A 24,074-nucleotide genomic window follows, 5' to 3' on the forward strand; every position below is an offset into this window, starting at 1 on the left:
GTGAAATTCAAAATTCTACTTTAAAATAACCAATATAATTTTAGATTTGTTAACAATTTTAAGAAGATTTAATTAAGATAATTATACAATTTTATTTTACCTAAATGATAATAATAAAACACAAACTGTAATTTATGAAAAAAATTGTTTTAATTTACCAAAATTATGGTATTTACAAACAGCGAATTATATCAGACACATGCATAAATTATATTAATGATCAACCTAGACATTATTTTGATTATTCTTTTTATACATAACCTGTCATCATAGGTATTTTTTTAGTCAATACAACAATCGGCAATGATAGTCTGTATTGCATACATATTCCATTGTCCGTGATCGATTCGCTTCCTCAAACTGAACACATATTTAGGGTTTACATCGCGAAACGTAATGCATCCAGTTTCACTTTCGGTTTGGTTTGTGTTGTAAACACTGTAATTCATTTTATAAAGTGGACAATAACGTGATTAAATAATGTTGAAAAAGTAATAATTTGGATAATAGGTCAAAATGCAACACAAATGAACGTAGAAAGTGCTCTTAACATCTACGTTTCGGTAAGAAGTTTGGCGCTAGTTCAACCTTAACAGCCTTTTAACAATAGACTGATAACCTTTGTGTAGTAAAGTAATTATACAAGGCAAGATGGCGACCATTAAGCACGAGGTACAGTAGCTCTAATTGGGAACAACTCTTGAAGAAAATAGACACGGTTATATTGATAAAATATTTAAATAATAAAATTCAACTGACAGGAGCATGTTATGATATGCCGGAGTAGAGAGGTTTCTATTATTTTATCATACTAATACAATACGCTCAGTAACAATATCAGTTGAATTATGAATTTACAGCAAATACTTTTTCGTAACATTTATCCTTCTTTTGAATAAGTTTTAATAATCTTAACGAGTGTAATTTGTTTTTAATTATTATTTTGTGAAATCTTTCTGTACTGCAGTAAATTGCATTGCATTCATCTTACACTATTATTATAATTTCGAATCAAAACAAGTATGTACGGATAAATGCAGAACACACAGGTGTGCATTGATTCATTGAATGGTCATAAGAATAGAATTGCGTAAGTTCTATATAAAGCATTCGGCAGGAAACCTGAAGTCTTTACCCACGATGTATATTTATAACAATAGTGATCTAATTATAGTTAACTGGGATTCCTCGCAAAGCAAAAACGTAAACATTTGGCGCGATTAAATGTAAAGTAAACTTATCGATTTATAACGTCGTAAACATTTGATTATGGGAATTAGCTATCATTACAAAAACAGCTTTAAATGTTCAGACATCAACATCAATCGCTTGTCAATTGAACAATTAATTAATTAATCGATCGAGTGCTTAAACAAAAAAAAAAATAACACGAACGAATAAATCAATACATCAGTCAATTAACATTTTGAATGGTAATTTATATTAAATAAATATGTGTTAAATTAAAATACTGACCATTCAGCTGAAAAATACTTGCTCACCAGTATACCTAATCGGCTTTCCAACGGTTCATTTGTCAATAAAATTGCATGTATACCAATTATGTTTTGAATATGTTTTGAAATACATGTTTCGTTTAAAGCTCATGCATTCAGTTCCAAATAAGAGCTTCTGTGATTATCTGATCTCTTCGGCTGTCGCTGTACGCTGTGCGGCATCGTCGTCAACCAATACCCAGTTGCAACTCTGAAGGCCGCATGTAGATAATATCTCGGCCGAGTTCGTAAGTGGGTAACGCATTCAAAAATGAGGTCAACTGGTAAAATCTGAGGATAAGCCTACTTCTGGAACCATTCCAGAGGCCATATTTATCACTCAGTGTTGATAAATCTTGGTCCACATTTGCATCTAGAAAAAATATAAGGCTGAATCTGATTCTGGGAAAGGTGCATTTAAAAACCAGGTCACCACGTCCAATACTAGAAAATTGTTGTTACCACTCCAGAGGCAGTTAGTTGTAAGTAAGTTTTATTCATCGCGTTCATACACAAAGTCTTCCGGAAAATAAATATCCGCAACATTCGTTTCCTTTGGTTCGTCCTTTAGATCATTGTGGACTTTACTTGTTTTCAAATAGGAACACACAATCTTTTTTATAGATTAATAAGTCTCAACCAGCACGGCTTGCTGAGCGTCTCAAATGCAGAAGTCATATAATATGTGGCATCAACAATTCAAATATCGACGACATATACAGATTGTCATTAAAACAGGATTTAGTGGAGATGGGCCCATAATTATACAGTCAGTCAGTGTAGCTTCATGAATAGATAAACTTTATGCGTATGAAACAATAACATGAATACACTGTATGTTAGACCAGTTTGATATAAACCCGGCTTATGAGTTTTGTAAATGAAATTATTTTATTGTAGATGGCGAATGAATACCACTGAAAGGGTCATTACTCGAAGTCGATGTTCAAAAGAAGAATCCGACATGCACAGTAATTAACATCGTATTTATGCCTTCTCATCAACGAAATCACCACTGAGCGGTGGATGTTATTTGACCTGGATGGCCTCCAACACCAACTTTTTTACCGACAAAGAGACCAATAACTGGATCTAGGCTTCCATAGCACTCAATGTGACGAAGGAAGGACTAGCTAACTTTCTAAACACAGAATTACAGAATTTACACGCCGTTGTTGGAAGATGTTGTGGAAACTGTTCAATTCAAAAACTCATACAATGTCCAACAAACCCATATTGTAACAAGAGGAAACGGAATTATTGTCCTTTTCACAAATCACAGAAACCACAGCCATGCCCAATATGTGATAATGTAAAATTTAATCTCATATTACAGCACAGATACGGTAGTCCTTCCTGGAGAAACATTTGTGCGGAAAAGTTGGCGTCAGACTATTGGGAAATAGGCAAATGCTTCTTCCCTCCGGATGGATATAGCAACGTTTCTTCGGTCCAAGAATCAGACTTTAATGGCGTTATAAGCATCATGTTGAATTGCCTACATTTCCAGACATGTCTGTCTCCCTTATGTTTATTTCCTTCACCGCCTGATAAGCAATGTCCACTAGAAAAGGTAATATATTGTAAAAGCACGATTTAAATGATAACACAGTTGTGTATTAATTTATTAACTAAAAGTCATTTACAAAATCGGAAGCATAGTTCGTGTTATTTAATTTTCTTTAATAAGTTTGTAACACTGCATAACCGAGTATATTGTCATCATATGCAATATTTGATAACATTACCACTTGTTCATTTACCATGATATTTTCTCATAGGTACGTCAGATCGGCCGAGAGATACGTCACACAGCCAACTGCAAGATTACAGATGCTGACCTGCAGGACTATTTCCATACACTGACAACGCTACTGGCTGACCCAATCTGCTTACAGCATGATCCCTCAGCAGTGATAGCATGCACGAGACTAAGAGATGTAAGTCAAATGGACCCGTTTATATATTTTCATATTCAAAACAGTTTGTGATATCTTTAACAAATAAAAGTTAAGTGCACATTATTTCACAATATTAAGAATTAACACAGAAAAAACTAATGCGTTACAGATGTTTAATGAAATACGATTATTTACCACCAAACGGGAGGCATTATAAACTGCACTGGTCTGTTACATACGTAAGGCCGCCCCGAAGCTCTTTCTCTTTAGCTGATGATTTCACTTAAATATTTACAACTGAATGACTTAAATGTTGAGATGATCTTAAAAGACTATGTTTGGCTAAATGTCGGTCTATTGTCTACCATAACGTATATAACTAAAACAAGTTTCTACTCAAGCTCGTTTTCTCAAGGCAGTTATCGCGAAAACTTTTGCTGCAGAACGACCCGAATGTATCAGTAATCTATATGGACTGATTGTATCTGCAACACATTTTGTGATTAGGAGTTTATTGATAAATGTGTCGACGCAAAGTGATAGATGCACACAAGCAAAATGTTCACAAACAATATGTGTATTTTCTGTTAATAACACAAACTGTTATCATGTAAAATTACTATAGAGGCAACTTATCGACTTCGATCATTATTCAAATGTTCACACATTGATGTTAATGTTAAATCATATTATTGCTACATATTATTGCTACATATGTATATATTCAAATTTATATTTTTGACGTGGATTCAAATGCAAAAATGATATGAATGATAGCTGAAAAAAACGTGAACTGTATGAGACAACTAATCAAATGATTAAACGGTCTCGCATTTAACAATTAAACATCAATCAGTATCGTGAACACTATAGTTGGTCAGGACAGGAACAACACAATAACATTTTGGGTTTGCTTGCAGTTGCAGAGTGATCGTATGTCAATCACAGAGGTGGGCGATCTGTTTAAAGAGTTCAATCAAATGCTTAATCCTTCGATAAAGGCGGGTGGAAGTTTTATTGAAATGGCAGAAAGATCAGTGCCAAAAATTATAGAAAAAAATGTATATGCTTTGGGAGCAACGTCTTGAAAAGGAGACTCAGGCTGGGCAACAACGCCTTAAAAGCAAGACAAAAGTAGGGGAACATCGCCTTGAAAGGATGACGCAAATTGGAGAGCGCATGAAACAGGCAGCGAATGAAACTGCACAAGCAGAATACGAGCGAGATGAAGCAGGTTCGTAAATAGATTTGGTTTGCTACAGACTTGTCTCAATATAAAAAATACCCTATATGCATGTTCATTCTACAATTTAAAAAACACAACGAACCCTTTTAAGACTCAAAGTTTGACAAATTATCTTCAGTGTATGTATACAAAGGCGTGTCTCGTTACATAATAAAGCTTATGTGATTTGCTTTAGCAAAACTTTTCACATGTTCCTCATCGTTATGTTCTGGTAAAGTTTGTTTTGTTTGTAAAAAATGAATATGTATGCAGCTACTGATGGTATACCTTTTGAACTTAACATATGCCCATTTGTTAGGTAATTTAAAAAGGGTCATACATCCGTTTTGCAATTAAGCAGAATTGTAACCTTTTTTAAACCGAGTTAACACTGATAAACTGTTTTGGCAAAAAGTTTATATCGCTGTATGTAGGTGTACCAAATACAAAAATACTTTGTTGCAGCTTGCATCCTATTGTGTGTTATTTTTGTTAAAGATCACCAACCAAATACCATACCATATTGGAGAATTGAGTCCTTGTTCTGTTAATATATAGGCTACATGTTCAATATTAAGTTCGCAACTTATCAATGGGCATGAAATTAATCAATACTTTTTGTACATATTAATTTGGCTTTTCACATCTTGAAGACTACCAATGGAAACTTCATTCTTTTTACTTTAAGATGTAAGTTCGATCACAAAACAAGTGCAATCTATTTTTAATAAGTCAACATAATAATATATGAGCCTGTTTCATAGGAATCACTTAATGTCCGACAATTTTAACCTTGAATATTCATCGATGCGTGCAAGCTGTACGCCCGTCGGTGAAATACTATGGTTGAGGTTTGCATCCAACAACTCCATATCTCTGCAAATAATGCATGTATTTAATTCAGACTAAGCACCTTTTCTCTGTTTTGTAGCTTTTACACTTATATTATTATTGTTTATATCAACAATGAAATCCCAACATTTCGTGTTTTATTAGTTCATGTGCGCTTATTAACAGCCTTTTAAACTACTATTTAAGTTTTGTAATGGTCATATCACGGGCAATAGAGATCTAGCCACGCACTAGCTTGTTCCGCTTAAATTAGTCTTTTCAATTGATGCACCCAATATCTTTATGACATACAAATCTATATTTAAGGTACACGTGACCTTGCTCTCTTTCTTTTTTTAAAACTTTGTATCTCATTTTAAAATTGCATTTGATGACCCATTTAACTATTCTTCCACATGCCTATTCTGGTGAAATTCTAAGTTTTTTTTCTCATTTGGGGCATGCACTCTACATTTGATACTTGATATTTTATTTAATTGTGGTTTGTATTTATCAGAATAAGTTCATAATACGTTGGTGTTTTTATATCAGGATCTGTTCACTGAAGGAGTAAAATGTCACGTCTTTATAAGGGGAATCAGTAAAGGAGGCGAGAAGGCATATCTTAGGCTAAAATAATTTTTTCATGAAAAATATGTGTTTCAAATAGTAATGAGCAAGATCTTTTTATCGAAAACAGTATACTTCAAAATAAAATATTGCTGGTAGATATATTGTTTAATAATAATTTAAAAACCTACATGTATTTATAACTCTTTAAATAAAATCCATCGCTATAAATCATTCAGTTTGAAACGTAGATATAGACGACGTTTGTATGTACGATCAGAGAAAATCTCTCAAAATAGTAGATGCTGGGAAAATGAAGCCGTTAAACGGGCCCGAATTCAAAAAAACTTGATCATGTTAAAATATTATCTAGTTTTATCTTTTACAAAACAAGCTTTCAAGATGCTGCGAATTAACCATTAAGTAAACATTTAGTTAATTGAGAGGTTGTTTGTTCGAAAGTCATTTAGTCTAGTCAAGATGTTGTTTCAATTTCACGTGTGCTTGTATATCGCGAGTACCATATTTGTTTAGATGCTATTGCATATGTTATTTCAATACAATAGTTCCAATTATGGAACTATCTGCATATCGATACTATTAAATGTCAATTGCATGCAAATCGTAGTTGAATGGACAAACTGCAAATCTTTAATTAGAACATTATGGTATTACGCAGAATTCTAAAGAAAGTTAGCGTTAATGGATTGTTTACGAATGCTATGTTTGCTTCTTTCATGTATTTACATTCATCTGGTTCATTTTAGAACAGAGACCAAAAACGACATGCACTCATACGGAAGTTGAACACGAAATCAAAAAGATAGACAAACATATTCATGATGGCAGGCTTGTCAAGCTAAGTCCAGCATATGTTGAGCATGTGAAAGACTGCTTGAGTGACCCGGGCTCTATCGAAAAAGGGGGATATGGAACTGTTTATATATGTGAGTTGTTCATACAGATTTCAAATAGTTTAGAAAAAGTACATTTGCTGAGTGCCACTTATTGCATACCATGATGATCTCAATAAAGGGTAAATAAGCATCAGTTTTACATATAACATTATGCTTTAAAATAGATACCATGTATATGTTTCTTATCCACTTGAAATGCATTGTATTACTCATTGAGTAGTTTGTTTATCAATTTGTTTTTCTTTTAAAGAAAGTACTACTTCATTGCACCATATCTTGAGAAAGGTGATTTGTATGCAGCAATCCAATCTGACAGAAAATTGTTAGTAAAAAGCGCCCATGTTGCTGAGTACATACCTGTACTTCATTGGAAGCACAGACTGAAAATAATGTACCAGATTGCTTGCGCTATTGACTATCTTCACACTGGGAATTCATTCCGGTACGTTTCCTTTTCCTTTACTTTGTTATTAGCTCGTCTATGTTTTGATTTTTTTTATGAGGTTTTGTAATAACCTGAGTGTCGGCGTCTGCGTCGGCGTTCGGTTAAGTTTTGTGTTTCGCTCCATTTTTCTCATTAAGTATCAAAGCTATTGCATTCAAACTTGGTACACTTGCTTACTATCATGAGGGGTCTGGGCAAGCAAAGTACGAAAACTCTGGATGGCAATTTGACAGAATTATGTGCCCTTTTATACCTAGAAAATTGAAAATTTGGTTAAGGTTTGTGTTTAGGTCCACTTTATTCCTAAAGTATCAAAGCTATTGCTTTCATACTTGTAACACTTACTAACTTTCATAAGGGGAATGTGCAGGCAAAGTTATGTAACTCTGACTGGTATTTTGACAGAATTATGGCTCCTTTATACTTAAAAAATTGAAAATTTCGTTAATTTTTGTGTTTTGGTCCACTTTACTCCTAATGTATCATAGCTATTGCTTTCAGACTTGAAACACTCGCTTACTACCATATAATGCGACTATACAGAACAAGTTGCATAACTCTGGTTGGCATTTTGACGGAATTATGGCCCTTTTTTGACTTAGTAACGTTGAATATTTGGTTAAATTTTGTGTTCAACTCCACTTAACTTCTAAAGTATCAAGGCTATTGCTTTCAAACTTCAAATATTTTCATACTATCATAAAGGTACTGTTCCTGGCAAGTTGAATTTGACCTTGACCTTTGAATGTCCTTGACTCTCAAGGTCAAATTATTAAATTTTGCTAAAGTTGCTATAACTTCTTTACTTTTGATCAGATTTGATTCATACTGTGACAAAACAACAATTACCTTACATAACTCAATAAACTCCGCCCAAACCATCCCCCCACGCGTCACCCCAGAATCCCCCCACCAAAAATAAATAATAAAAAATCTTTATTTAAAAAATAATAATATTTTTTTGAAACACGGTTAAAAACACACAAATATTTTTTTGTATTTTTTTTAAAAAACCATCCAACCATCCCACCCAAGAATTCCCCCGTCAAAAATTGTTTTTTATTTCATTTTTTTGTCATTTTTGAAAGATAATGTAATAAATGACCACACCATCGCGCTAAACACCCCTTTTCACCCCACCCCTTTCCCCTTTTTGATTGAAGTTTTGAGATAGGTTAATTCATCTTTAAAAGAAAAATAGATGAGCGGTCTGCACCCGCTAGACGGTGCTCTTGTTTTAAAATTATAATTATAGTCAGATGAATTATGTAACGTTTAAACAAAATGATCTGAACTCACGCAGACCATTCGTTTTTCTTTGGCTAAACCAGATCGCATGATGTTGTTTTCCGTATTAGGTCATTAGCTTTTTTATATTAGGTCAGTAACGTTAAGTTATGTCACTGCAGTAAACAAGATGATCTTATTAAAAACAGTAGGGGTATCGTTCTCTCATTGTTATGTTGATGCAGGAGAAAGAATGGTACTTAGTAGAATACATTTGTTAAACGGCCTTTTACAGATCCCGCTCCTCTTGATACAGGAAGATAATTTTATATTGAGCTCGATCTACGTTCTTACAAAATAGTATTATACTGACCCTGCATGAAATTGTAAAGTGTCATGTAGCAGCCGTGTAACTTATATCGCGTCTTAATAATTTTATGAGTAGGATGTTCGTGGATATTTACGACATCGGGAATATACATTTTAATAATGTCCAATGTTATGAAGATAATCGCTTGCAACCTGATGCAATTGTCAAATTGCGTTCTTTTTGTTTTACTTTGTGTGTGTGCAAAAACCTAAGAACATTGGACTTTATGTATATATTTTTACCCATCGCTCAACGCCGATCAAACAACACGATCGTTATAACACACCATAATTACACACATAGGGACATTGAGGCATGGGAGAATGGTGGTCATTTATGATATACAGCTTGTGTTTGCTAATATTTGCATCACAAAAGCTATTTGATATTCTAAAACGTATGTATTAAAATAATGTTACAAAGATCAATAACACATTCTGCTTTTATGGAAATGGAAATGATGCCGATTGACGCGAAACTGGTTGTCATTTGTATATAAATTTGTATAGAAACGTGACCTATAATATTTTCTACTCTAAAGGTCTTTTTAAAGTGTGTTTCAATCACATGCCTTGGGTCTCAGAAGAGCTTTATACGCGAAAATCATTTGAAAATCTCAAAAATATTACCCAAGTCAACAAACCAGGACCTTTTGTTAAATAATGTGTGGACACAGTCTTTTTTTGTGAAAGAGACTTTATTTACCTCGTCCATAGGTCGAGGCCATCCTGCTCCATACCGTACAACAGATTATGTGTTAGTAGCACAAATATGGGTTATTATTTTCTGACAGACATTGTTAAAATCATACCACAATAATTCATTGTATTATAAATAAATTATATGCGCAAATAACACATATCATTTTTAACAATCTTGTAGGTTTATACAGAAAAACATTGCAATTATACAAATTTGATAAAAAAATAAGAGAGATAAAAAAAAGGTGTGACACCTGTGTGCTTAAAATGTATATTAAATAGTACATATGTTGTAACATTCAATTATATTGGCTTGGGTTCATTCAACGAATATTCTTACAACTGACCAATTTGGGAATATATTATTTTGGCGAGTCGTCTGTTTTTGGATTTCCCATGATAATAGTAGAGTTCTCTTAAGTCCTGGAACATTTGGGATTGTATTTGTTCGTTTACACATAAAAAAATACCTTTTAATTTCAAGGAGCAATATATTGATAGGATTCATTTTTTCTATTCAAATTCCTAAAAGCATGTCTTGGCAAGAGAGTGTTGTCATATTGACATTATTTATATTCAATACATTTGTAACCTATTGAACAATGGTTTGGATGTGCTCACAGCTCCAGAAAAGAGTTAAAGTTTCCTCATGATTGTTACAAAATGTGCATATATATTCATCAACAATTTTCATTTTTTATAGCAAAGATTTAGTTTCTAAGATTCTATGTATTATTCTAGTATGTAACCTTGAAACTTGAAACTTGCTAATTTGATGAAACGCCTATTTATATAATTATATTCAATGGCGTTGTACAAAACATATATAAGTAAGTAAGTAAGTAAATAGTTTATTATAGTGACATGTGCATTTCGTATGGTATAAACAATAATATATACATATAAAAAACCACCCGGTCCATTGGACCTATAAGTCACCTTAGCTGTTAAGCTCAATCTACACGTAAAGCATATTTATACAGTTCTATGTCATAACAAGTGATGTACGAGTGGGACTGAGAAAACAGATAGCATATATACAGCAAATATATACAGCTTCAAGTGGTCCCGATGTCGTCAATGTTTAAAATATTATAGTTATTCATAGCAAAAGCAGCATAAAACAATTGGGTATACTGTAATATCAAAAAGCTAATATACTTTTATCAATAAGAGTTACTGCACTGATACAGATTCAAATTTACAGTGGATACATTACGGACTGCCTGAGCAAATATGCTTTAACAATGAACTTTGCAGTCTTCCTTGGGTATACATTTAATATATGACAAAACCTTTGTTCTGGGTTAAGATGGATAAAGTCGTGATTTATGAGAATATCACCAAACACGTCGTTCCTGATATTGTTATATAAATCACATACAAGTAGGAAATGTTTCTCATCTTCTACGGTCGTTAGATCACAAAACCTACATGTTCGATTATCAACTGGTTCACCAGCGTATCTTCCTGTCTCTATTCTCAGTGGTAATATTCCCGATCTAAACTGACATAGTAATGAGCGTTCATGTTTTGAGAGGTTCATCCTCACATAGTCTTCACACTTAAATTCCGATTTGAATGTTGCGTATGTTCTCAGTTTTGGCATGTTCAACACGTCTTGTGACCATTTGACTAAATAATGTTGGGTCATCAAAGATTTTGCTGCATCCAGATCGATACATGATTTAGCGTGAAACCGATCGATAATCCCTAACGTTGATAGTATCTGCTTAACGTCGCTTGACCAATTATTCACACATTTGGTATAATCAAAATTAAACACTTTTTTGGTGAGTCTATTGTCATCCATTTTAATTAGCCTATTCCAGAACCTGAGGACACATACCCATCTTCCATACAAGGTTGGTTTCCAGCCAGAGTCTTTATAAAGTGCCGGTAGTGGGGTAAATCTATGCACGCCCATGAAATATCTTAATGCTCGGTTGTGTACATTGTCAAGTGATTGATATGTCTTAGAGCCCCACACCGAAGCACTATATTCAAGAATTGGTGTAATGCATGCGGTGTATAGTTTTTCAAACGATTGGAACCGGAAGTGTTTCATGTTATGAATCTTGCTAATTAAGCTTCCAAGCGCCCGACCTGCACCCTTTGCCAACGCCTCGCAGTTCGCACTGAAGTCGTTTCGTTCATCGAAAATCACTCCAAGGTATCGGTACTGCGCTACTGTTTCCAGGATGTTTTCACCAACTCGGAATTCCTTATCCGTCCGCGATGTTCTGCCCCGCCGGAAGTGAACGGTTTTCGACTTATTGGTGTTAATTATCACGCGCCAACGTTTGCACCAGTCGTGGAGGATATTAAGCATGATTTGTAACTTTTCCTCGTTGTTTGAAACTAGCACAATATCGTCCGCATACATAAGAATGGACACGTTTGCCTCTCCCACTGAAATACCTAGGTCAAGGTGATTGATTTCTTTCACAAGGTCATTAGCAAAGATAGCGAACAAAGTCGGCGATAAACAACACCCCTGTTTGACCCCTGAATCGCAGCTGAACCAGTCTGTTAATTTATTATTTATACGTATACACGATGTGGCACTTGTGTATATATTTCGTATGGAGTTATAGACCTTTCCATCAATTCTATGTAGCAGCAATTTGTAGAGCAGCATATCGCGGTCTATAAAATCGAAGCATTTTAAATCAATAAAAGAAGCAAATACCGAGTTATTGTTCCTTATAATGCTGCTCAAAGTGTAAATGTGGTCTTCGCAAGATCTCCCAGCCCGGAAACCATTCTGCTCGTCCGCTAATATATCATCGTTATCCAGATATGTTGTAATTCTTTTGTTCAAGAAAGCACTATAAAGTTTGCTTGTGCATGTCAGTAAGCTTACTCCTCGGTAGTAAAGCGGCACACGTCTATCAGAGTTGTGGTCCTTGAGTATAGGACAAATAATGGCTTTTCTCCAGCAGGACGGAATTAAACTGCTATCAAATATCAATTGAAATAAGTGTTGCAATGTAACTATGACCGCCGGGAATTTAAGCACTTCATATGGTATGTTATCATGACCACACGCCGAACCAGACCGTGCGTGCATAATAATAGTCGTTAATTCTTCAATACTTATGTTACGGTGCATTTGTTCATTGGACACATATAGGGGGTCCTGCATGTTCATTTCCAATAGATGTTTATGAAGTTTCGCTCGGTCATAATGTTCCTCATTAAAATCGCCGTTGTTATCCCCGTTGTACAAATTACTAAAGTCCAATCTCCATCTCTCAAACACTGTTCGCTCATTTCTTATTATGTTACCATTGTCCACTATTTCTATTGGTATGGAATTGTCTTTTCTAGGCCCAAGATTTTGTATTTTTCGCCAAAACTCCGTAGGATTGTTACATGACATATCCTCTATTTCGAATGCTTGTGCCGCTCTATATACGCGTTCTGATTGTCGTAATTGTTTGTCGAACCTGTTTCTGGCATTAACATAATCTAACCGAAGTATCGATTTCTGTTGATTATTTCCCTTGTACTTCACAAACGAGCGTTCTTTGATGCTCAAAACGTCCCATAATTGCTGTAACTCGTCACACCAGTATGGCTTTGATACTTTTCGCCGTTTATTAGTCTTTTTACTGGCATTATAGGTTGGAATATGAGCCTTCATTTCGTCTGTGATGGCGTTACACAAATTGCTATATATCGAGTCTATATCTTCCTGGTTTTCTCGTGCACTTTCGATCTGTGAGATGATGGAAATAATAGCTGTTGCCACCCTTTCATTTTGCATAAAGTCTGGTGGTATGCAACGCAGTTTAAATCGCACATTATCGGTTGGAGTAGGATTACTATTGTCATTGCTATTCGTATTATAATCCCTACATTGAAACTCGGTCACGAGCGCAGAATGATCGGGTAATCTTGCTCGTTGACCTAATAATCCAAGTAGGTCATTGTCACTCGCAATCTCTTGTGCCGTTAATACCTTAAAGTCACTACATTTCGACAGTGTCTCGTGTGGAACGCATATGTAGTCCACCTACGCCCGGCCTTTGTTTGATATTGAAGTGTAATTATCATAATTGTAACGGCCATTTAGAACACAACACTTTGAGTCGTTCAAAAAGTCTATCAGCTCTTGACCATGGCGATTACCTGTATTGTCAAGTGTTCTGCGCGCGGGAATAGTATCGCATTGATATATAGTATCTGATAACGTTCCAATTCTTGCATTAAAGTCCGCGCCGATAAACAGGTCATCGCAATCATTGTGTGTATATAGCTGCGTTAAGAGATGTGCGAAGAAAGATTGGGCGTCTCGACCTCGTGTTGAATTTTCTGGCGGCAAGTAACAGGAATAAACTATGAAGTCCGACCCTGTATAACTATGCTCAAAACGTAAGCCAAGTATTCCCTCAAAAGATTTATCCACAATTGTTATATTATACTGATCACTGAGTCCATTTCTCACTAAAATGCCTACTCCTCCAGACGCCTTTGGAGCTTCCCGGTGAATATTTGTTCGATTAAAACCGAACCACGAATAACCGTCTATATTTACACAATCATCGGTTTTCAAATGTGTTTCACACAACGTAATTATATCCGCATCTAGCGCATTAATAATTCCAGTTCGAAGCTTGTGATTTTCACGTGTCCAACCGCATACGTTAATATGCGCTATCCGAATAATTCCAAAGGGTCGGGATGACTCCTAGTTCACATTACCTCGGTTGTCATGTTGTTGACGCGGTTGAATTCTGCCATTAGCATCAACCCGGAAGTTCTTTCCGTCGGGCATCTGGCGCAGTAAAGCACGTGCGTTCATTTCAATCAGTCTTTCCGCGTGCGATTTACAACTTTTTACATATACGTCACTATATTGCTGTAAGTCTTTTCAACACATCTTGCTTCTGAGAACTTTGATTTTTTCTTGAACATTACGGAAGGTTATTTTCACTGGCCCTGGTTTATCCTGTATTCGTGCTCGGAATCTTACTACTTTCATTATTCTGACCTGTGTTTTGACTTCATGGCCTAGGGCGTCGATCAAATTCTGAGCTTTCTGAAGTAAGTCCTCGCCGTTATCATATGGTAAACCACTTGCAATAACGGATATGTCCGTATCATCTAATCGAGCGCTTGGGTTAAATGTCCGCTGACCTTGATCTTGTATACCGTTATTGGTTTCCATTTGATCGCCTGAGGGTACACTTGTATTTGCAGTCTGTGATTGCTCTATTGTGGCGACACGATCCTTCAATGACTGAATAGTAGACATTACCTCATCAATTCGACAGCCTTGTTTCTGTACGTCCGATGCAATGTCCTTGCGTAGGGATGCCAACTGATCATTAATGTTCTTTAACATTTCATCTTTAAATCTATCCAATTTAATGTCGAACATTTTCGTCATTTCATCTTGTCCTTGTTTCAGTCCCTGCATCATGTTCATAAGCATCGCAAACTGATTACTGCCCATACCACCGCTGCCTACTTGTGGCGCACCGCTCCCTTGTTGAGCGCTCGGCGTATACCCCGTTGCCATGTTTTTCCGCGACCTGTTCTGTATTCTTGGACGTGTGAGGGGAGAATACAGAGTTTAAGTCCTTCGATAAGTCTAGTTCAGCGTCGTCGCAATCGCCCAATAACTCAAACTTATTGTAGGTATACTCACTGTCATATAATAGCTCGTTTGTCTCGTTGAGTACCTGGCTCAAATCGACGTCCACTATCGATTCGTACTGTGCTCGGGCGCCTTGTTTAAAGGGTTTTCTTAGTGATTTTGTTTCTGAGTCCGATTCACTGCTCTTTTTACGTTTCGGTTTCCGATTAACTCGACCCATATGGCTGATAAACGTATTTCACTCACGAGTCACCGATATAGCCATTCACAGTATGTCCATGTTCCGTAGAGCTATGTTTCGTATAAAGTGTGCCGCACTAGAGCGTGACGATTTTTCAATCATGTGTGGTCTTATAATACCGTCCTGAGCGAAAAAAATTCTCAATGGCCGAAGGACGTATTTTAGTATGGACTTAAATCTATACAGTGGTGTTAAGTCTCAATATAGCAACAATATGGATGATGTGTAATAATACCAGTTCTATATCCTCGGGTAATATAATCCGATATAATCCTATATCACTATATCACTATAACACTGTACCGATCGTATCTATTGTCAATATATTCGAGCTCGAGTGATTTTAATCCGATTCACTGGTAATTGATACAATCACGCTAAAACGTACACTGACAGGAGTTCACGAAAATTGTCCAGATCATACAGGATCTACTTCAGATTTACAAAATTTGCATCGCGAAAATAGAAGAACAATTTGTTTTCATACCAATATTGTCATCAGCTTTAACACTTCAAATGTACTTTTTTGTGGAATTTTCCTGATAATTGTTATGTCCACCAGTAACTCAATTTTCAGTCACGTAGCTATATTAATTATATTTATAAATCCCAGAAACTTAGGAGCACAAAAAACACGTCCACTTGCACCACTTGTTCATATATGTACATGAAATTGATATAAAATAAGAGGTGTTGATAATATTATGCAGCATTAATTAAAGGATTAATGATCTTTAAATGTGTGATATAGATAATAATGCTGTAATGAACTTAAGCAATAAAACAATACCGGCTACACTATTAAAACACAGTAAAAGTAAAATATTATGTTATAAATTGATATAACTAGAGCTAATACAATAATTATAATGATAATATGAGCAAATATTTGGCAACATAAAGACACTGTTTTTCATTAACTAAAAGGATACGTAAAAGGATATTTCTTCACTCTGGCTGTCGGATCCCACAGCTACCGGTTACTTGTCATACTTAAGGAAACTTCTTTTGGGTTTTAACCTTATTTGAACTATCGTGACTACAAGTCACAAATAGACTGATCAAGTGTGACTACAAGACACAACTTGAAGGTTAAAATTACAGTGTGACTATAAGACACAACTAGAAGTCCTAAGCATGACTTAAAAACAGCTGGTTGATGTAATTCAATCATTGAGCAAAGAAGCCCTAATGATTCTTGGTTACCAGTCACTTGTACAATAAATATCCTTTTTGAGCAAAGAAGCCCGCACAATTCTTTAATTGCTTGGTCATATGAGTCCTAGTGACAAATAAGCCCGTACAACTGAGTCTCGATTATTTTTTAAATCACAGGTATTCAAATTAAAATAGGTTGTAAAAGTCTCTGAAGAGAAACGTTTTCAAATTCCTTTTGAACATGTTTATTGATGCGGAAGTCCGGATGCTTGATGGAAGGTCATTCCACAGTTTCGGACCAACAACTCCGAAACTCCTGTCCATGAAAGTTTTTCTCTTTGTGCGTTTCACATCATAACATCCGTCATACGAGACGGTAAATCGTAGGTTACGTGCTGGTACTTTTTTCTTTTAAAAGTTCTGTAAGGTATTTTGGCGCGTTACCAACAGAACAATTATACATGAAGTTCAGTACTTTGAATGTTATCCTAGCCTTTACTGGTAGCCAGTGTAGTTCATACAAGGCATCTTTTGAACTGTCATATTTCTGTCGGCCGAGTACCAATTTGGCACACATGATTTGGATACGTTGCATTTTGTTTATTTCGCATTGAGCTGTTCCATACAAGATGAGATTACAATAATCCAGATGGGATATTACCAAAGACAAAACGAGTATTTCTGTTGTTTCTTTTGTTAAGTATTTCCTTACGTTTTTGATTTTAAGGTAGTTGTACATGGCTGTACGGCACTTAATTTTGATGTGTTCTTTAAAATTTAGTGTTTCGTCTAAATATGCACCCAAATACCGTATGCATTTTTCTGCTTTAACAGTGTCACCAGCAATATCTATTTCTTTAGATTGACATTTATTTAATTGGGGTCTACTACCGAACATGATGAATTCCGTTTTTGATGCGTTCATTTTCAGTTTATTCTCGTTCATCCAGTTGTTAATAACGAGTGCACAACTTTCAAGTTCTTGAATGGCAGTTCTTTCAACAGAAGAAGATGTAGGTTTGAATCGCTTGTTTGCGGTGTGGTCGTCTGCAAAACCGTAGACTGTGATGGAGGGAGGAACGACATCAAACAGTGTTCCAGCGTACGTCAGGTAGAGCCATGGACCAAGACAACTACCCTGGGGGACACTACACTCCAAAGAACGTGCCGCCGATAAAGCTGAATTAACACTTATGCAACAGCTTCTTGGACGAAGATACGAGTCTATCCAGTTTAGTGCCGTGCCACATGCACCGTATTGTTTTTGCAACACGTCTAGTAGAATGTCATGATCGACTGTATCGCAGGCAGCACTCAAATCAATGGCGATAAGTGCTGTAACCTCTTGTTCCTCCATACCTTCGAGTATATCATTCACTAGTCTAAGTAAAGCAGATTCACAAGAATGGAATTGTTTGTAGGCTGACTGATTTTTTGGAAGGAGATTGTTTTCATTTACGTGTATATTGAGTCTAAACAGAGCAGCCTTTTCAATCACTTTCGATAGAAATGATAAGTTGCTCACTGTTCTATAGTTGGCATAACTCAGGTCTAGTCCGATTTTCTTAAGAAGTGGTCTTACTATTGCCTGTTTAAATTTTGAAGGAAAAACTCCTTGACTCAGAGGCAGAATAACCAATTTTGTCACGAACGGTAGTAACTCGTTTAAAAATGATTTAAGTACTTTTGTTGGCAATGCATCTAGTTCACATGATTTTGTTCGTAGATGATTGATGATCTTTTTCACTTCATCTTGGGTTAGCTCCTCGAACATACCGAACCATTGGTACTTCCTTGTGATCGGGTGTGAATTTTTCAAAACTTGCAAGGGCATCTCGAATTGTATTAATTTTATCCAGGAAGTGATCGGCAAAATTTTCAGCTATCGCGGTGTCGCTTTCACCTTCCAGCATAGAGTTATCAGTATTTTTTCCTGTAAATTCTGATACAAACTTGTAGAGTTTTTTTAGAATCTCCGTGAAAATCAATTACTTTTTGACTAAGCGATCGTTGCTTCTCTGCATTCAACTCGAAAGTGTATTTATTTCTGGCATTTTTGAAAAGTTCATATTGGTCTGGTTGTTTGTATTTTCTCCACATGCGTTCCAGTTTGCGTGTTTTACGTTTTAGTTCAAGAATGTTTTCATTAAACCATGGTTTTGGTGCACGACAGATTTTGTTTTTCTCAATGTATGGAGCGTGTTTATCAAGAATTCTACATATTTCATCTTCAAATTGCTCTACAAAGAGTCTACTTTGTCTGCTGTAATTGACATTTCATTGACGTCGTTAGTAAATGCTGAGTGGTCTATGTTTTTAAAATTTCGAAATTTTATTGTTTGACTCTTGATATTTTTTTTGTACTTTGGTAACGACTTTAACTACAAAATGGTCCGAAAAGAAAGGGCCTGGTTCACACGAATAGATTTCAATACCATTTGTAGCCTCAGAGATTACTAGGTCGAGTGTATTTCCCTCTGTGTGTGTGCTGAAATTAACATGTTGTTCCAAACCCATTGCTACAAGAGAATTCTTAAATTCAGTCACAACAATGTTAGTTTTGTTGACATGCAAGTTAAAATCTCCAAGAATCATAAGATTTGAATAGTTGGGAACAATGTCCTCCATGAATTCGAAAAATTCTGTTAAAAATTGATGTTCAGTCCGTAATGAACCATAGTATATAAGTATCTCTGGATATTTTTAAAACAAAACTATGCACATACTTCCAGTTTATATTACTAAATATTCCATTCCATTTATTTTCACTTATAGGTGTTTCAGTATTTGAAATGAAAGTTTCATATACTTGTTTATTGTGCTTCTGGGTAAAAACAACCGAATTAAGGTAACAAGAAAGAAAAGGTCCATTATTGGTTGTTGTTTTTACAGACTCAAAACCTCAGTTTTTAATGAACTCTGCTACAGATCTTTTGAGACCTTCGTTAAATAAAAATATGATTTGTTTACCTGTACAATTTTCAATTTCTTGCTTAGACTTTAATTTTCCAGTGGTACATAACATGTCTCTTATATATTGTATGCCACGTTCATACATGCTTGTATTAAAAATACAATTAAAACCAATCTTTAGGTTGCTGTTATAAAAAAGTGGCATGTCAAGTATATCATCAGATTTACTTATTTTGATTTTATTAATGTAGATTCCATAATATATAAGCACATCCTTCCAAAAACAATTTGTTATTTTTTTGACAATTTTGTCGATATATGCATTTCCCATATTAATCATTTTTTAAACATCGAATAGTGAATACACAAGTTGGAAACATTTCCCATTACATTTTACTAATTTCTTTATCCATGTGAGCTTCATACTTTTTTCAAATGAGTTTACGTCGATCATATTAAGACCTCCGTGTTCATAAGATTTGATAAGTATATTATGCTTTATTTTTATAGGTCCATTCCATATGAAGTTGTTAAAACAATTTTGTATTTGTTTCAATACACTTGATCCTGGGCTAGTGAGAGCAATACATAAGTGTGTTAAAAGGGGAAGCAACAAGGTTTTTACTATGGTTATTTTCCCCAATGGTGTTAGATTTCTTCTTTTCCAAAATTGTATTGTACTTTGTAAACTAGCTATCTTATTTTGAAAATTTAACTCGATCATTTTTTTCTAAATCTACATCAAATATGATGCCTAACAGTTTAACATTTGTTCTGCCCCAGTGGAGTTTGTACTTAGTTTAATTGAGTGTATGCTATATTTTTAGAACCTATCCATATCAGATTTGTTTTGTCGCAGTTTATTTTCAATCCAGACTCTAGAGCAAATTTATGTAATAACTGCATAACAGTGTTAAGAGAGATGTCAGAGCCATCCAACAAAAGAGAGGAGTCATCTGCAAATTAAGATATCTTGTATTCAACATTTTCTATTTTTATGCCTTTAATGTTTTTTGTGTTTCGTATTAGAATAGCCAAGATTTATGCGCTTAAAATAAAGATATACGAGCTGATTGGGTCACCGTGACGGCACCCTCTTTCGATTCTTATGAAATCCGATAAAAATCCATTGATCTGAATAGTCGCCATGGTGTTATATAAGAAAAGACGGACCCAACTTCTGAGCATAATACCAAAATTAAAATGCATTAAGGTTTTTTCAATAAAATCGAAGGAGAGTGTATCTAAGGCCTTTTCAAAATCTAATGTCATTAAAAGTCCAGGTATTTTATTATCCTCCGTGTATTTTAAAATATCATGTAGTAGTCTTGTGTTTTCTTCTATATATCTTCCTTTTATAAAGCCAGTTTGGTCTTTGGTGATTAGTTTATCTAGGACGGTTTTTAATCTATTTGCAATTGTACCTGAGGCTATCTTATAAACAACGTTTAAAAGTGTTAAGGTTCTAAGATTTTGTAAGAATTGTCTTGGTTTGTTTTCTTTTGGTATGCATGTGATGATTCCCTGTTTTTGAGTAATTGACAAGGATCCTGAGATAAAAGCATAATTTAGACTTCTAAGAATAAAATATTTAAGATCCTTCCAGAACATTTTGGAAAATTCTGTAGTGAAGCCATCTGAGCCTGGGCTTTTATCATTTTTCATATTTTTAGTGTAGCAGAGATTTCTTCCATTGTCAGCAAGTCTTCTAATGATTAAGATTCATCATTACTTAGTTTAACATTTTGTATTTGTTCTAGCTCTTCAAATATGTCAGAATTTCTATTAGTTTCATTTTTTATTGTTTCTGTGTATAAAGTCATGTAATATTTAGCAGCTTCAGTTAACATTTCTTTTTGATCACATATACTTTGGCCATCTTTGTTTATAATATAAGGTATCGTTTTACTGGATGAATGTTGTTATTCCAAATTACAAAAATATTTTGTTGGTTTTTCACCTTCATCTATCCATTTGGCTCTTGACCTTAGAAATGATCCCTTTAATTTTGTTTCACGTATATTTGAGAGTTCCTGTTGCAATAAGTTAAGCTCATGAATGTTTGTTTCGTTAATAGTTTTTTCTAGTGTTTCAATTTGTTTTATAAGAAAAAATTCCCTATCCTTCCTCTGTTTGGACTTGTAAGATGAAAAAGATATTGTTTTGCCTCTTATTTCCATTAATAGAGTTTCCAAAAACAGCTGGACTTCGTCTGAAATCGATACCAAAGAAATTTTATTTAATTTGTTATTGTTTGCTGCAATCAAATTTTTGTTGTAAATAGAGAAGTTCTTACACACGATCACTGTACATCATTTAGCAAACTAAAAGAAGAAACAAATGAGTACAAATTACTATGGAGGTTATACCTGCTTTTGAAATGCGCATTTACTTAAACTGTTTTACAGTTATAATTTTAATGGTCATCATTATGTTGCAGTTAGAACACAAAATAGTAATCAAGCAGAGGTTATATATGTACTTAAAATCTCCTTGTAATTTTATTCGCCCGTCTTTAGACAGGACGTATTTTGGGAATACCCTTGTTGGATGTACGATTGAGCGAATTGGACTTTGGTCGTGCAGTCTTAAGCATTCATTTAACGTCCATTTCTTAACGGTTTTTATAGAATCGTCATCAAACGTCCTTGAACTATTTGACATAAAATGGAGACTAAGTATGATTACCATCCGACGCGCACCATTCACATATTTATTTCTGTGTGTTTATAAAAAAAAACTAAATGCGAAAGTCGCCGTCTTCGGTTTTTACCCATACAATTTTTATAGAATCTTCACCAAACGTCTGCATATGTTTATTGAGATAAAATGATGGCAATGGTCGATAATTATGGAACGCCAATGCTACCTTCTGATGGCATTGGTCTTCATGTTCTGTGTATTTACTAAGTTGTTTTGTGTAAACTTCATTTTGTCCCGTAGAAACATCATTTTGTTCCGTACATTTTTCATTATGCTATGTGCATTTGCAATATCGTTTTATACTAATGACATTTTGTTAGGTGCATACATCATTTCGTTCTGTGCATTCGTCATTATGTTGTGTGCATTTACCAACCCGTTTTGTACTAACAACATTTTGTTAGGCGCATGCATCATTTCGTTCAGTGCATTTGTCATTATGTTTTGTGCATTTACTAACTCGTTCTGTACTAACGACATTTCATTTAGTGCATACATCATTTCGTTCTGTGCATTTGTCATTACGTTGTGTGCATTTGTCATAATGTTGTGTGCATTTGTCATTATGTTGTGTGCACTTGTCATTATGTTGTGTGCATTTGTATTTATGTTGTGTGCAATTGTCATTATGTTGTGTGCATTTGTCATTATGTTGTGTGCATTTGTCATTATGTTGTGTGCATTTGTCATTATGTTATGTGCATTTGTCATTATGTTGTGTGCATTTGTCAATATGTTGTGTGCATTTGGCATTATGATGTGTGCATTTGTCATTATGTTCTGTGCATTTGTCGTTATGCTATGTGCATTAAGTAACTGTACTAACGACAGTTCGTTCTGTGAATTTGTCATTTTGTTATGTGCATTTACTAATGACAAATACACACAACATAATGACAAATGCACACAACATAATTACAAATGCACACAACATGATGACAAATGCACACAACATAATGACACATGCACACAACAAAATGACAAATGCACACAACATAACGACTTATGCACACAACATAATGACAAATGCACACAGCATAATGACATATTCACACAACATAATGACATATGCACACAACATAATGACAAATGCACACAACATAATGACAAATGCACACAACATAATGACAAATTCACACAACATAATGACTGACAAATGCACACAACATAGTGACAAATGCACAGAACGAAATGATGTATGCACTAAATGAAATGTCGTTAATACAGAACGAGTTAGTAAATGCACACAGCATAATGACAAATGCACAGAACGAAATGATGTATTCACCTAACAAAATCTCGTTAGTACAAAACGGTTTGGTAAATGCACACAACATAATGACGAATGCACAGAACGAAATGATGAATGCACCTAACAATATGTCGTTAGTACAAAACGATATTGCAAATGCACTTAGCATAATGAAAAAATGTACAGAACAAAATGATGTTTCTACAGGACAAAATGAAGTTTACACAAAACAACTTAGTAAATGCACAGAACATAAAGACCAGTGTCATCAGAAGGTAGCATTCGCGTTCCATAGATAATTATCCTAATTTCGCCAGGAACTTCGTACTGATTGCCATTTGTCCATGCAATAATCTCGAGTTCTCTATTTAGCTCTCTTAACTCATTCACTGTTTGTCGGATCTTTACACAACTTAGTCGAAATGGCGTCTATTTGTTTTCCAAATATGTGCATATATCTGTTCTTGACCTTGTTGATGACTTATACAATGTTGGGGTTTTTTGTTGTTTGATTTA

General features: G+C 34.8%; 1 protein-coding gene and 1 long non-coding RNA gene across 2 annotated transcripts in view; both read left to right on the plus strand.

The window, feature by feature from the left end:
• The first annotated feature begins 649 nt into the window (after positions 1 to 649).
• LOC127837612 (uncharacterized) lies at positions 650 to 6,964 on the plus strand. Its single transcript, XR_008029367.1, has 5 exons — positions 650 to 791; positions 2,397 to 3,069; positions 3,278 to 3,436; positions 4,318 to 4,631; positions 6,791 to 6,964. It is a non-coding gene; the product is annotated as an uncharacterized LOC127837612 (long non-coding RNA).
• A 63-nt stretch (positions 6,965 to 7,027) lies between these two features.
• Positions 7,028 to 24,074, plus strand: part of LOC127837567 (uncharacterized) — a 43,632-nt gene continuing 26,585 nt past the window's right edge. Inside the window, exons 1-2 of the mRNA XM_052364774.1 lie at positions 7,028 to 7,059; positions 7,191 to 7,382. Of these exons, the coding sequence (XP_052220734.1) occupies positions 7,330 to 7,382 (53 nt within the window). The 5' untranslated portion in view covers positions 7,028 to 7,059; positions 7,191 to 7,329. The remainder of the gene's footprint in view (positions 7,060 to 7,190; positions 7,383 to 24,074) is intronic.

This window comes from Dreissena polymorpha, chromosome 7 (genome assembly GCF_020536995.1).
Source record: "Dreissena polymorpha isolate Duluth1 chromosome 7, UMN_Dpol_1.0, whole genome shotgun sequence".
In the NCBI taxonomy this organism is placed as follows: Eukaryota; Metazoa; Mollusca; class Bivalvia; order Myida; family Dreissenidae; genus Dreissena; species Dreissena polymorpha.